We start from the raw sequence: 15,517 nt of genomic DNA on the forward strand, positions 1-15,517 counted from the left end.
ACCCTGGCTTCCAGAATCTAGATGTGGAATCCCAAGTTCTCTTTGTTAGACACTGGACAAATATGTAAAATAACAAGCAAGTGTCTTTAATATCAAAAGCCTAAGGAATCTGTGAGCCTTCAGTGATTAAGAAAATGAAAAACATTCAGAATCCCAAGTGCATACAGGTAGAGTAGAACATAGTAAGGTGGTCTGGAAAATTATGAGCATGTAATTTGTTTGCTTATAAAGCAAACATACATATATACATACATACATCACGGGTAGATACAGCTCTGTTTTAGTTTTTTTCCCCCCCAGTACTCTATACAATTTATAGCAAGCTTTCATTTTGCACATATTTGCTGTTTGATTTTTGACTTCCAGTGTGTGTGCTCCTTTTTCCATCAATCTCCATTATCTTTCTAATTTGAGTCTTGCCTTCACTGTCTTTTGAGAGTGTTGTTTTTCCCCAACTGATAGAATTTAAACAGTTAACCCTGTGTTTGCATGTTAAGCTTTAACTTTTTGGTTTAGTTTTGCAAACTCTGTCTATAACAATAGTTAGAGAAGTTTTTTTCCCTTCATTTTTCTTCATTTATAGTTCAGACCAAGCAAACAACGGGGAAATAGTAAAAAATCTTCGGTCACTGAGCTAAATTTTGACTGCAAAAGAGCTTCTTTTCTAAATCTGCAGTACAGCTAAATCTGCACTGCAGATTTAGTCAGTCTGGGCTTTCAGATAACTTAGCAGATGCATTTCTTCATTAAGGAGGCCCAGAGAATTAAAAACTTTGCTTTGGTGCCAGTGATGGAAAAAGACACAGAATTATGGGTTCTGTAATCAGAGTGCTGAAGTGCAAGAAAACCTGACAATTTTGTACACACAACAATTCTAAAAGTGCCTGCCACAAAGAGCCCTGAATACTGTCTAGAGTTTTTTAGGATTTAAAACAATTTAGCCATATTCACAAATGGTGTTGAATCTTAAACCATTATGATATTACCACAGACATTTGACAGGAATAAACTGAGGGATTTTAGTATCTTGCTGCACAGAATAATTTCATTTGATGCCAGTCCTTTTGTACACAGTAGGCAGAAGAATCCTGATAGTGGAGTTGTGAACTTGGAGCTTTCATTTTCATTTCTTTAAGTGGTTTTGTTTTTTTAATGTTGCTTCTTTTTAAGGCAAAAGCCAAAGAGAAAAAGGAACAGAAGGCTGGAGAACGTGATGACACAATACCTCCAGAATACAGGTTAACACCAGAGTTGGTAAGTTTTTCATATCTCCATTGCTTTGCAGGCAGGGCACTGTGCCTGACACTCTCATTACAGAGAGGGAAAGAACATGGCGAAAACAAACTAAACTAGTATTTAATCAATGGCTTTCTCCTTGGTGATTCCTGTACCTTTTATTTCCTCCTCTTCCTTTGTGGGTATCACTGTTTTTTCCAGGCACTCTGGGCAAAGATGAGTGAGTAATCTCAAATGGTAAAGTCACCCATTCCTTCTCCAAGAGTGATGTTTTGTGTTTCTGACATTAAATCTCAGCCTTGTAAAATCCATCCTTTTTCAGGAGTGCTCTTTGATATCACTTTGTAATGTAACCTTGAAACAGTGATGTAAAATGGTGGGGAAATTGCACTTTTTTGTTTTGTTTTTTGGATTGTCACCCAAAGTGATGGAGATTGATTCAAAGTTAAGAAAACAACAGCAGAACACATTTTGGTCTCTTCTAATGTTCTGACTTCCCATTTGCTTTTTTTGATCTACATACCTGGCCATGTAAAAATTCCCCATTTAGGGGAATTCCTGTCACTGATTAATTCTTGAGTATGTGCTTTACTTTACCTTATTTTACTGGTTATTATTATGGAGTATGGCACTTCCTGTAACAACAGAAAAATGTCAATAATACTTAATTTCCTTCTAGGATAAAGATGGAAAACCAATATTGCCGAAGCCTGAAGAAAAACCAAAGGTTAGAAAACTGACAATATTGTAGGAGTGTGGCTAGATATCCTGTTTTCTCCCTCTCTGTCATCACTTCTCTCTGTACCATGATGTAAGTCTCTTGGTCTGCTTGTGTGTTTTACTTCCTTGCACAAAACCTGCTGGTCAGAAGCATCAGGTGGAAGTTGGTTTTATTGAAATTCACTTGTCCGTGAATGAAGAGCTCATATAAGGAAAAGGTTTAGAGAGTTCAATACAGGAGAGATTTACAAAAATTATTGCTGACTCAAAAGAAGGCTGTGTGGGGAGTTAGTATAAAGTATTCTATAGAGGTCTGTTGGAGCTGTTAAGGATGGAGAGAGGTGAAGCAGGAAAACCTTTTATTTTCTTGACAGTTTCCTCTTGCTAGTGATCAAATATAAAGGAATAAAGGAATATTCCTTTCTATAAAGGAATATTTCCTCCTGGAAAGAAAGAAAAAAAGCTGCTGTGGACATTTTCCTAACCACAAAGAACAACCTGGACTTTGTAAAGAGTCTCCATCCTGGCCTAGAAAGTGCAAGAGAGGATTAAAATACTGAAAGAGACAGTTGTAAATACTAAATTTAAAGGCACAGGAAGAAAGCAAAGGAACTGTGCCCTGAAGAAACTGAGGGCTCCACTTTGTGAGCTGAGGAGTGCTGCCAAAAATTTGGAAAAGCACAGGAAATCTCAGCTCTCATGAAACGAGCGTGAAGCTCAGGACCACTTCGAGTGCCTTCTGAGCAGAAATGTGAAGTTCAGGGTTAAAATGTGGGCAAAGTGCTGGGGAAAAAAAGACTTTTGGTCTCTAAAAAGTTGTTATTTCAGGTCTCAGGCGTGTGATTGTGTGAGGGGTGGATGTTTGAGGGCTGGAGGGAAGGGAGCTCCTGCCCGGCCCGCGGTGAGGAGGGAAAGGGAGGAGCTCTGCTGAGGGGGGAGCCGGGCCCTGCTGCCCCGAACGCCGAGATCAGCGAAACCAAAATCAGCAAACCTGGAAAAGCTGTGTTAAAGGCTGTGTTAAAGTGTGCTAATAGCTGGGAGCCGTCAGCCACTCGCTGTTCTTCCATGGTTTCTGGTGGGGGCAAAGTCCTTCCCTCAGGAGTTCCGCGGTGTTTGTCCTGTCTCGGGCCTCCACTCTGTGCAGCCTTAAGCCTTATTCACTACTCTTAGTGAATAAAATTTACTACCTGAATGCCTTTTCTTATGTAGTGTCTGCAGGAGGATTTCAGGCAATATGAAAAGTGGGGCCTTAGGTGTTGAGGCGCTTGATTTGGAATTAGGGAAAGGGAATTTTACGCGTTACGAGTCGGTCCCTAAGCTGCTGAGCTCCATGCAGCAGGTGAATCAGGCCGTCGCTGCTAGCAAAGATTTGAACATTTAGCTTTGAACAGCAATTTGGAGGATGCCAGGAACTCCAGGTGTGTGGAAGTAGGGATATATGGATTGCAGAGGCCATGGCGTCAGTAGATTGCAATGTATCACAAACAGCAGGAAACTAAAACTGAATTTTTATTCACCAAAACACACACAGCGAAAACCACTGAATGTCAGCAGTCAGTGGGCTGGCTAAGGGAACTTTCAGGGAGCTCTAATTCTGCTAGTAAATATTAGCATTTTCTTCCTACTTAAGGGGTTGTATTTTCCTTTTCAGTAACCCTGTCTGGAACATTATACGTCTGGTTCTCTATATTATGTTTTATATGATATGTACAATTCTCTTCATTATATTGACTTATGATAACAAAGAAACTTATTCTGAAGTGTGTTTTTCTTAATTTTATGCACTGCAAAATTAATTCTGTTTTGTTGCATATAATTGTGAAAGGTTATTTCAGTGTAAACTATGGATGCTTTCCTGCTTTATGAGTAGCTGTAATACAGTTCTTGAAAAAGTAAATTAAAAAGAGGCAGTGAGTCACCTGTGTCACATGGGGTTTTTTGTTTGTTTTGTTTTTTTTTGTTGTAGCCTATGAGTGAATCTGATCTTGTTGATGAATTTTCAAAGGACTTTGCCTGTCCTGCACAGCCTGCAGTACAACCCAAAGCACCAAAGCCCAGCAACATATCCAAAGTAAGTCTTTCTGGTTCACTAGAGAAGCTGACACTAACAGTTTTGCTAAGACTGGGTGGTGCTAGTATTCTTTAAAAAAACCCAGTTTTCTTCTCTTCCTGTTTTACCTTCCCATTGCCTTTAGTGGAACATGCAGTATTGGCACTCAGCTCTTCATTGAGCATCTTCAGCCTTTAAATTTAGACTTTTCTTTCTCGCTTAGTACTGTATTTAGAAAAAATAAGCCATTTAACGGGCACATTGTATGTTTTCTAAGCATTTTCACTAAAATACAGTGTAATTTGTTCTGTTTCAGAAGCAATCAGGTTCTGTGTCTGCAGAAGCTACTGAGGATAAGGTGGTCCCCCGTGCCACAGCTTGCACTGTGCAGTCTGCAGCTCCTGTGCCTTCAGTAAGTAGTGGAGCCCCTTCAGCTGGAGCTGAAGCAAAACTCAGTGTTTCATTTATGGAATGGTAGAGCACGTTGTCAGGATGCTCATTGCAGTGTTGCATGTTCTTCCTCCGTCGTGGTAACCCACAAGGGCTGAGTGATTCACAAAAAAAACCAAAACCAAACAAACAAAAACAAACCATCCCAACAAAACAAACAAACAACAACAAAACAAACAAAAAACAAACCAAAACAAAACACAACAAAAAGCCCCCCCACCCAAACAAAAAAAAAAAAAACCAAGTCAAGCAGAAAGTGAATGGTCAGTGACCTTCCTCAGAGAGGAAGCCAGACTGATAGTTCTGTGGTGTCCTGTGCTCTTGCTGCCCTAAAGGGGATGCTGTTTGTGAAACTAATAGGGACTGCTGGAGAAGACAAAAAACAGGTTTCTTCAAATTAAAAATTGTTTTTTCCTCTGTCAACACCCATGCAGGTTGGTCCTGTGTCAGATGAAGCACTGGAAGCCTTGTCCAGTAGCCTAGGAAAGAGGGAGCCTGATCCAGATGAGAAAAAGCCTGCTGTGGACAAAGTTAAGGTAGAGAAAAAAATCAGACCTCAAAAATAGACTGTTGATGTAATTGCCTTCAGCATTACTCCATTTCCTTGGGTCACAAACAAAGTAGATGTTACATTTTCACTTTTTTTACAAACAAAATGTACTGTTGAAAGCAGTTCTGTTTTGCTTAGGAAGTACTAGAAGGATTTCAGCACAATGAGTACACTTTCCTAATAATTCTGACTATTGCAGTGCAGTAGTTCCCTCACTTTCTGAAAACTGTGTTTTGTTGTGTCCTGCTGAACTGAAGCAGAATTAAGATGCACATCAGGGATAGCACACAGTATGGTCCTTTTTCTGAAGGAATCAACTTTATGATGAGGGGTTTAAGTCTGGAATCACGCACAAAACTTTTGGGGTTTATATATTTAAACCCCAAGATTTAAATATAAATTTAAATATAAGGGAGCCATAAGTCAGTCACTGAAATGCTGTCCAAGGGAATGCTGTTCATAGGCATAGTCTGAATGCCCCCATGTGCCACCCTAAACCAGATGGAATTGGCTGGAGTCAGAAACAGCTCTTCTAGTGGCTGGAATTCTGTCAAGCAGAAGTTCCCAAAGTTGGCTTTAGTCCCTTCTCTTAGTTGGCATTTTCCCAGCATTACTTGTATGGGGATAATAATTATTGAAGTGGGCCACTGATTTCTCTCTTCAGCCTTCCTTAGCATGCAGCCCAGACAGCTGTTGAGTGAATTTGCAAAAATGTCAAGAATTAAGACTCAGAGGTATTTTTGATTTTGGTTGACCCTTGCCTATTCACTTACCTCTGCTAGCATCCCCGAAATAAGAAAAAGGTAGGGGAATGAAGTCTTTCTCAAGAGAAAATGCTTTTTTTTTTAACTTTAATGAGATTTATATCTGGTGGTTGGATTGCATGAGAAAGACCAATTAGAATCAGAGGACTAAAGGCTGGAAGCTTGCTCATGTGAATTTCTATGGGTAGTTGTTTTTTCTTATTGTGATTCCTATTTTTCCTTCACAGGAGAAAACCAAAAAGAAACAACACAAAAAACTGGGTGAAGAAGAAGAAACAATTCCTCCAGAGTACAGATTAAGAGAAGCCAAAGTAATTTATTTAATGTGCTTAGTCTTACTTTCCCTTCATTCCTCAGACCATGTGGGTGAAACTGAGACTCCCATTTCATTTTGAAACACTGATGTTTTGGTTCAGCCATTTTTACAATATCTAGAAATTCTGGTTTGTAGTTCCCACAAATATCTGTCATCTATCACTGGATGCCTGCATGGGCATAAAAGTGGTTTTAGATGCAGGTACCTGAAGATTAATAATTCTGAGATTAGTCCACTGGAGTCTTTCTGTATCTTCTGGTACTTTATAAATAAATAAATTGTGATTGGTTAGAGCTGTTAAGAAAATCCCAAGGACCTGGATGTTTTAAGTGGCATTTTGAGTAGCAGCAGTGGATGCCATAGAAGATGATGGTTAGGTCCCTGTCCCCTGTAACACTTTCTGTTGCTCAGAGAATGCTCCCAGGATGCTTGAATTGCATGGGTGTTTAAGGGTTAATGCAAGGGATTTTTTTCCTTTATAGGATAGAGATGGAAAACCACTCCTACCAAAACCAGAAGAGAAGTCACAGGTAAAAAAAGTGATGATTTCAAATAGCTGTTTCATTCATTACTTACTTACCAAATGTGAACAGCATTACCCAGTGTTCAGTTTAAAAATGGGCTATGTTACCTGCTTACTTTTTAAGAGACAAAGAGACTTATAATCTTCTTTTTCTTTCCCCTGGCAGCCTATGAGTGAAAATGACCTTTTAGAGGGTTTGACAGAAGGATTCTCCTGTTCTCCATCACCACCTGCACCATTACCTACATCAACTGTACTAAAGGTATGTTAGATTTCTGAAATCTCATTTTATTTTGAAGTTGTTTGAATAATCATGACATTTTCTATACTTTCTTTATAGAAAGTTCCTTAAATGAAATCCAATAAGTAAAAATTTAAAATACTTCTTGAAGTAAGTTAATAGAACAGCAGGACTTTAAAAACCAACCAAACAAAAAACTACTTATGTGACCTATATTTTTACCAGTTGCTTGCATGAGAACTGCTTTCCAGCTGAGGATTTTAAAAGTGTTTTTTTGGGAATATTAGATGGTTTGGTGAAATCTTAGTTCTTTTGGAGTCATGTTAAACCTGTTTAAACTTCAGCTGTGGTGAGGTTTAACCCAGTGGTTGAGATGGAAGAACAAACTGAGATGAGGAACAGTTGCACGGTGTGTGTGTGTGGGGGGGGTGTGTTTCAATCTGAAATAAGCAAAGCTCCTCAAGAAATTGAATCCTAGAAATCAACTGTGTGGGTGCTGTGTTTTGGATATGTTTTTGGGTCTGATGAGTGTTTTCCTCTGGTTCCCCTGTGTGCCTTGTTCTTCCAGAAATCCAAGGATGGTGCCAAGCCTGAGAGCTCCTCGGATGTGATCTCTGCTGCTACAGTTTCGTCAGTGCACTCAGCAGCCCCTGCACCTTCTGCCACTGTAAGAAACCATTCCTGTGGGTTCTTACCCCAAAACAAGGGGGCTGAGTAGTGAGGAGAGGCAGCATCGTGATCCGGACAGTGTGACCAGTGTGGACTGTTGCAGAATTTAATAATTTATTGCTAAAAATGGCTATTGGAGAGAAGGAAAATGTTCCCCTGGGAAAAAAAATTGGAGAAAAAAAGAATGAGTGGACCCTCCATTTTCAACAGTGTTTCACAGGCAGTACCATGACCCCCTTTGAATAGCAGGGGAACTTTCCTTCCTGGTGTTTATTGTAATGTTGCTATGTTGCTCACACATTTTGATCCATGCTGAGGGATCTTCCCCTGGTGCTCCCAGCCTGGCTTGGGAGGGGAATGTAAAGCTCCTCCTGCCTGTGTTGGCTTTAAGGGCTTTTTTACTATCCAGATTCTGTATAAAATTGCAAAATCCATGGCAATTGCCAAACAATAATTGCTGAGCAATTGCCAATTATTTCATAGATCTGTTCTCATTACAGCAGCTCGGCTTATTTATAAAAAAAAAGAAAATCATTGAAGATAATTCCATAAGCCCTTCTTGAAATTATGTTTTCTGCAGGTCAGAAATATTCTGTATTTTTCCCCAGCTATTGTGCTACACTGCAAGTACAACAGGAGTGCTCTTTGTTCACTCAAGTTCTACAGTTCATTAGCTAGTACTTACAGTAGATTGATGAATTACATAATTTTTTGCAGCAGATGTGCTTTCACAAATGTGTTTCTGCTTTGTTAGGGAGGAAAAGAGATGGATGAAGCCTTGGATCTCCTGTCTGATTCCCTGGGACAGAGGGAACCTGACCCTGATGAGAACAAGCCAGTTGTGGATAAAGTCAAGGTAACAAAAGACATTCTGAAACTTAAGCAATATGGGAAGAAGGAGGGGTGGGAGGGAATAAAGAAACCAAAAAACAAAAAAACAAAACCTCTAAACAGACCCCCCAGAATCTGCAATGGTTCCCATATGCTTACAGTAATATATATGGCATTGGGCTTTTAGATGTTGTAAGAGTAAGGCTAATGGAGAAGAAAATCCATGCATATCAACCATTTCTGAGTCATCTGAATTACCTGTGTGTTCTGTGAAAAATGATGATTTGGTTAATATACTTTAGCCACTTGAGAGCAAGTGTTGAAATTTTATGGGAGATTTTAAATAATTTTAGTTCAGTGCCTTTCACTGCTATTATTCTCACAATTTTTCAGGTGTCTTCTCAGGCCTCAGTTTCTAAAATTGATTCTCTAGCTCTCTTTTTGTCAAGCTTTGAGTTTTATAGCCACGAGTTCACTTGATCAGGCACATTTTTAAATTTCCTTGTTTCTGCTGGGTTTGTCTTCATTTAGTCTTTCATAAAATCCTGTAAAGGCCCTTCTGCTAACAAGAAAATAAATTTCTGCATAATAGTAGTAATAGTTGTAATAAATTATAATTTGAAATATCTAAAGTAAAGTACATTACTGGGGAAAAAACAAAATCGCTATATGCTGCCTATCAATAAGTTTAGGCTGGAATCTTAGCTGGAGAAAAAAAAAAAGAGATCCCTAAAATGTCTGCATTAAGAAAGACAAAAATGTTCTTCAGCAGTCTGCTTAAAAACCTCCTTGTGGTGGTCTGTGTAGCATGTTCCTGGTATGCTGCCAAAAATCAGAGCAGCATAAGTTGAAAAATAAATGTAGTTTTAAAAACTTTCAGGTGTGAAACACGTTTCATAGTAAAATGAATATATGGGGGTTTTCTCAGTAGTTTTAAAATTTTAAAGTGAAAAAGGATATCTGTCCTGAGTCTGATATGCCCTCTGACTTGTTGATTGCTAATATTTCTAACATGGGTAATAAAGTTTTTTAAAAAGTAAATACTTTCAGGAAAAGGCTAAATCTGAACACAGAGACAAGCTTGGAGAGAGGGATGAAACAATCCCACCTGACTATCGGAAACTTCTGGAGTCAGGTGAACAGGTAAGGAAAAACTTCCCTAGTTTTCATTTGCAACAGTGGAAATTGAGTCTATCTGAGCCAGTCTGTCCTCTTTGGAATTACAAGGGGAATAAGTGAGTGTCTGTACTGAATTATGGTAAAAAAACATGGAAATATCCTTCAATGAGAGTAGCTCTATCCTCACATGCTTATAAGTCAAAAACAAGAGGGGGGTGTAGGGGAAGAAGTTTTGGTCTTGTTTTTTTGGGTTTTTTTCCTTTTTCAACTGGGAAGTCTGAACAAATAAATCACTTTGAACTGCTGAAGAAATCCATTCAGAACAGTGCAGGTTCATTAGCAATCTCTGAACACCCAGTACTGCCATATGTAAATACTTGTATTTTAAAACTAATATGTCTGGTTCAAAATGAGTGAGGATCTGTTTTTTTTTTTCCTTCCCAAGAGCAAACCAGCAAAGCCAACAGCAAAGGATGACGTGAAACACAAAGGAAAGAAGGTAGCATTTATAATGGGGTTTATTGAGGGTTTTTTAAATATTTATGATATTTATTCTGTGGGGTTTTTTTCATGCTGTGGGCTCTGATTTTGTTTCAAAGTTGTGTCATTGTAGGCTTAAGGGGTGATTAATTGCAAAGACTCATAAATGAAGGCAGGAACAGGAACAGTAGTGGACAGTACAACTTTTTTGAGGGGTAATTCTTCACAATAAATGCAGTTTTTATGTACAAAAGCATTATGTAAGTTCAGGAAATCATGCCTCTTGGGAACCTCAAACAGATGTCTCTAACATATGTGTGGAGTTCAGGTGTGCTTTTCTTTAAGAAAAGAGATAATTAATTAAGCCAGACATAAATTCCTGAACCACAAATTTGACTGTGGGAAGCTGGGTTGCACATTTTGTGACTTCAAAATTTGAATTACTGCAGAAACCTATGGACGACAGTGCAGCTATTGACGCCTTATCAGGTGACTTTGATACTTGTGCAAAGGCTCCTGCTACACCCCAGCACTCAAAGGTAGGACATTTTCTGCTAATAACTTGCAAAATAAACAGTTTCTCATGCCTCACTTTTCCTTCCAGTAGCTCATTTTGGGTTTACAGGAAGTCTATCCAGATGCAGGGATTGTCTTGCTTCTACAGTGGAAGTTGGATGTATTCTGCTGTACCAGATATTATTGGATGTATTTTTGTGTGCTAAATATTTGGAAGAAGGAAGCTTTCTGGTAATTAGAGCCTTTCAGACAGGCTTGGAGAAGTAAGTTGAGCAGAGAAATGTGGTAGGAGTTTTTTTAAGAGTGTTCATAAATTGCAGAGAGGCAGAGAAACCTTTGCTCAATGATAGGAGGCACTGTGTAGCAAAGGTTGCTGGCCAGAGCTGAGACACAGTTCAGAGGGGTTTTGTAGAGAGAAAAGCAGGGAGCAGCAAAGACTTTCAGATGTGTTAGGGAAAACAGTCGAGTTGACCAGGAGAAAGGAGAAGGAATGGACTGGAGAGGTCCTGCAACTGAGAAAAGGAGCAGCAGCTTTGAAACTGGGGCTCAAATCAGCTATATTGCTGGGAGGAAAGAGCTGTTTCCAATCAGCTCTGCTGGCCACTGCAGTGCTTCCCCCAGGGGCTTCCCTCAGCACAGAACCCTCAGGCAGGTGAAGACAGGACCACTGGTGTTTCAAGTGCTGTTTCATCTGCTCGTGAAATCCAGGGCTAAATCTGCTGCTGCAGCATTTTTGCTCAGTAGTAAATACAAAATTTGCCCATCTCTACCAGGTTTTCCTGAGGGAGTCTCCTGTCAGCACAGCCTGTGTTGCTGCCAAACCCATTCAAAAGTGTTTTGGCAGATGTCAAAGCAGGAGCCACTAGTGCTCTATTCTCCTTGTAACTGTAATTATTCTTTTTCTTTGGAGTGTAGGACAAAAGTGGAAAGGAATCTACGACCACTAAACCAAGCTCAAAGGATAAAGGAAAGCCCAGAGACCCTAAAACGGTACAAACACATTTATTATAGTATGGACAGTCATACAAGAGGGGCAGGGGGGCATCTGGATTTTGGACTCATGTTACAGGGTTGTTATTTTGGGGGGAGTTTTACATCAATATGTTGAATTTGATCCAGTTTTGTAAACATGCACAGAGGACAAGGGCCCCTTTCTATTTCAAGGGAAACTGGCAATAAACAGGGGCAAAAAAAAAAAATAGTAGATTTCAGACAGAGTGTTGTTCTCTGAGGGGAGGGCTTCAGTGCATGCTCCACAGGCTTCTCCTTCCCAGATTTGTAGATCTAAGTGTCCCACTTTGCATCCCAGCCCTGTAGCTGCCTTGGGCAGGATCCCCAACACTTCTCTCATTTCTTGACTGTTTTGAGTAACAGCATCCCAGAAGTGATTAATAAGTACTCCAACAACCCCAGCCAGGTTCCCAAGTTATCATCATAAATTATTTTTTAAAATTAGTGAAGACCTACATAGTTTAATAAAAAAATAGTATGAATGAACATGGTGGGGAAAGGCAGGAAGCTGTTTCTACCTTCAAAAAAATGGGGGGGGGAAAGGGGGGGGAGATGGTGAAGGTCAAAACGGTTGTTTGGCTTTTTTTATCCAGAAGTAGAGAAGATTGATTCAGGTCAGGGTGAAGCTTGTTCCATCATGTTGTTCTCACAGAGGATATATGCAGTAGATGCCTGAATCAGATGATTACATCTGCTCTGGGAGTTTTACATTTCACATGTCAATGATGGGATTTCTGGTTGTTGTTATTATTAAATCACCACAGGTGCCTTTTTTGAGACCCCAGAACTGATTTGCAGTTCTCAGTGTAAAACTGAGGGGTGTCTTTATCTCCTCTTCAGGAGGATGTTCTGAGCTGTGGCCTGATTACCAGTGTGGGTAAAAGGGTGTTTAGGAACAGGGAATGACGAGGTCAGGCACAACCCACTCTGTCTGAAAGAAAGCAATTGATGGTGAAAAGGAGAAAATATTTGTACAGAGCAGGAGTCACAAATACTCTTTCTAAATTCTCTGTATTTCAGGTGCAGTTTGTATTTATGTCTGAACCGTGACTCTGATGAGTGTCTTGTCACTGCCTGATTTCAGGTTTTAGCTTGGTTCAGTTTCTCATTGTCTCATCCTCTCTTCAGGCAAAGGGACAGTCCTCCAGCAGCAAATCTGAGAAGCAGAAAACAAGCTAAACGTTAACCTTACCAGGTGAGATTTCTTCTTCCCTGTTCCCTGGGCTACCACAAAGACAATTTCATGCTTGTGAATTAAAGCTGAGTTTTGCTAGAAGTCCTTGAAGCAAACCAAGACATGGTTAAACTACTGCTAAATCAAAATGCTTGGGATGACTTTGCACTTCAGGGTTTCCAAGCAGGAAAGTTTTTTCACACCCTTTATCCATTCAGTTTGTACAGAACTACATCATGTAGCTAAACTCCTTTAGGCTGGTGGGATTCCAGGCATTCCAAGGTGTAACAAACATGCTGTTTCCCTAAGACATTTTCACAGAGTAGTGAGGATCAAGCACATCTCAGCTGGGGGTTTTGATCTTTAGGATACTGGCCTTGTGTCATTACCTCTGCTCTGGACCCATCTGGAGGCTTAGTTCCCATAATTCTTCGCAGATTTACATTGTGAGTTTTATTTCAAATTAATGGAAGATGAGCACTCTGACTTCATTTTTTTTGTTTTGTTTTCTTCCCCCATCAGGATCCTGCTGCATCGTGTAAAATGTCTTCTTTCTGTGGGTGGATGATTACTCCTGAAGAACAAAAGCTGATGGCAAAAGCACATAGTTATTCTGGGTGGTTTTTGTACAGTGATACTTGCTGGACTTTTTCTCATCTTTTCTTTTTTCCCTGTAGTAGACTCAGGTTTGTTTCTTTCCCCCAGCAATTCAGTTTATTAGGACTCACATAGTCTGACTTTTTTTTTTTGTAATTTCCTTCAGCATTCAGGGGGAAAGAATGCTTTCTATTTGCAGGAAATATATTGCATCAATGAAGAGCTATGCCAAAAAAAAAAAAAAAGAAAAAGAAAAAAAAATCTGCAGACTTTTGCACATAATCTTCACATAGTGCCTGTAAATCTCTGAGGAGTTCATATGTGCTAGCATTTTTTAACGTTGCAGTGGATGCATTAAGTATTCTGGAATATAGTGAGCTTTAGTTACCCTCAGCTGGGCAGTGCAGCCTTCTGCTCAGGCCAGTTCCTGGTGGGAAGCTGCAGGCCAGCTGTGGGGTGGCTAAAGAATGAGAAATTGGGGATTAGCCGCTTCTTCCAGCATGTCTGGACATCAAGCAGGTATTTGGGATGCTGCCTTTAGCAGTAGTTAAAACACACTAGGGCAGGACTTTCTTCTTTTTTTTTTTAATTATTATTATTACCATTATTTCCAATTGTATCTGTACTGTTATCTCATAATTTCAGGAGTCTCCTGGACTGGACAAATTACAAATGTAACAGCTACCAACACAAAGGGTGGGGAAGGAAAGGAGGGGCACAAGCCCCAGCAGCGATCAAAGCTCAGGTCCAGGGGCGGGCTCCTTTTTATCTTATTTTGCACTGTTCCCAGTCCTCCTGCTCCTGGCACTCCAGCAGGGAATGCAGGGATGGGGCTGAAGGTGTTGCTGCGGGGAGCAAAGCCCCATTCCTGCTCTTCCCTGCCAGGACAGGCACTGCCAGGCACCTCTCGTGGGCCGGCCGCCGCAGCCCCGGGCTGCCACCACCTCCTCCCTGGGGCTTTCCTCCGCCTCCCTGCCCTGCAGAATGTCCTTCTGCACATCCTGATGTGAGCACAGCTCTGCCGTGGGCTGGCAGAGGGAGGCCACTGGCAGCAGAACCCAGGCTCTGCGGGCAGGGGTGGCGCAGGGACTGAAGTTGGGGATATTTAGACGCGTGACTGTACTCGCAGTCTGCACCGTGCCACTCCAATAAAGTTTTTAAGGACGCACTGTGCCCTTCCTGGCTTTTCATTTATCACCGCTGCTGACAGGCAGAAGAAAAACTAGAAATAATAAAAAAAAAACCTCGCAAACGTTGGCATATTCAAATTAAATCTAACATTTTAGTACAACCCCGCAATATACAGAACTGCAGAAGCAGCTAGGCTGGGAAAGACCTTTGAGATGATGGGGTCCAAGCTATGACTGAACAGCAGCTTGTCCACCACACCATGGCACTTAGTGCCACATCCAGACTTTTCTTAAACACCTCCTGCAACAGGGACTCCACCACCTCCCTGGACAGCCCCTCCCAGTGCCCAGTCCCTCTTTCTTTACATTTTGGTGACACTTTACATGTTGGTGACTCCAGGAAAGCCTTCACGAGCTCAGCAAGACCCTGCTGAGACTTTTTTTTTTTTTGCCCATTTTCCTTTGTATTTCAGAGCTGCATTGTAGCTGACCAAGAGCAGATCTAACTTGTGGGTTAGATCTACTGGGAGGCAGCTGGGAGAGCACGATGTAATTCACAGAAATTGTTTGTGCCCAGATAAACTGACAGGTCCTGAAATACCTGTGTGTGAGGTCCTGTCTCTTCTGTAAGTGCACCTGGGACAACAGGCATATCCAAAATTCAAGGGTGGGGAGGGAGTAATAAAGGGGGCTCTCGAGTACCAGGAAGGCCTCCTAATTTTGCCCTCAGAAGTGAGGAGTTAAAAGCAAAAAGCAGAAATGCCGTTTACTTCTCAGAAAAGAAATGACTGCACAAAAGGGGACCAAAAAAAGACCTTGCAAAAAAATCACCTGCAGTTTGAGTTTTTGTCAAATTCCCCATTAGGCTCTTAGGATGTTTTAAAAGCAGCAGTTGACAATACTTGAATAGCACAAAATGTCACTGGCATGACGCAGAGCTTTCTCAGAATTCCTGATTTGTATATATATAAATATACATATATATTAAAAAATACATGGAATTTGCCATGAGCAGGAGGAAGTGGTGTTTTCTGCAGAGTTGTGTCAGAGCTGTTGGCTCTCAGCCATGGGGTTTGGACTCCTTGGGCAGGTTTGATCTGCAGGTGGGAGAAAAGGGAGGCACAGTCAAGTCAAGCCAAA

At 40.7% G+C, this 15,517-nt stretch overlaps 1 protein-coding gene across 8 annotated transcripts in view; it reads left to right on the forward strand.

The window, feature by feature from the left end:
* The window catches only part of CAST (calpastatin), a 51,508-nt gene extending 37,088 nt beyond the window's left edge, over positions 1–14,420 (forward strand). For 7 of the 8 annotated variants that reach the window (XM_084224874.1, XM_084224867.1, XM_084224868.1 and 4 more), the window contains 16 exons: positions 1,171–1,254; positions 1,916–1,963; positions 3,923–4,027; positions 4,323–4,418; positions 4,891–4,992; positions 5,998–6,081; positions 6,569–6,616; positions 6,776–6,871; positions 7,419–7,517; positions 8,274–8,375; positions 9,401–9,493; positions 9,915–9,968; positions 10,399–10,488; positions 11,376–11,455; positions 12,605–12,671; positions 13,173–14,420. In XM_084224874.1, coding sequence (XP_084081000.1) covers positions 1,171–1,254; positions 1,916–1,963; positions 3,923–4,027; positions 4,323–4,418; positions 4,891–4,992; positions 5,998–6,081; positions 6,569–6,616; positions 6,776–6,871; positions 7,419–7,517; positions 8,274–8,375; positions 9,401–9,493; positions 9,915–9,968; positions 10,399–10,488; positions 11,376–11,455; positions 12,605–12,662 — 1,239 coding nt within the window. In that variant the 3' untranslated portion in view covers positions 12,663–12,671; positions 13,173–14,420. The remainder of the gene's footprint in view (positions 1–1,170; positions 1,255–1,915; positions 1,964–3,922; positions 4,028–4,322; positions 4,419–4,890; positions 4,993–5,997; positions 6,082–6,568; positions 6,617–6,775; positions 6,872–7,418; positions 7,518–8,273; positions 8,376–9,400; positions 9,494–9,914; positions 9,969–10,398; positions 10,489–11,375; positions 11,456–12,604; positions 12,672–13,172) is intronic. The other variant, XM_084224869.1, reaches the window with a different exon arrangement.
* The last annotated feature ends 1,097 nt before the right edge of the window (positions 14,421–15,517 follow it).

The sequence above is a fragment of the Fringilla coelebs genome (assembly GCF_963513975.1).
Source record: "Fringilla coelebs genome assembly, chromosome: Z".
Classification (NCBI taxonomy): domain Eukaryota; kingdom Metazoa; phylum Chordata; class Aves; order Passeriformes; family Fringillidae; genus Fringilla; species Fringilla coelebs.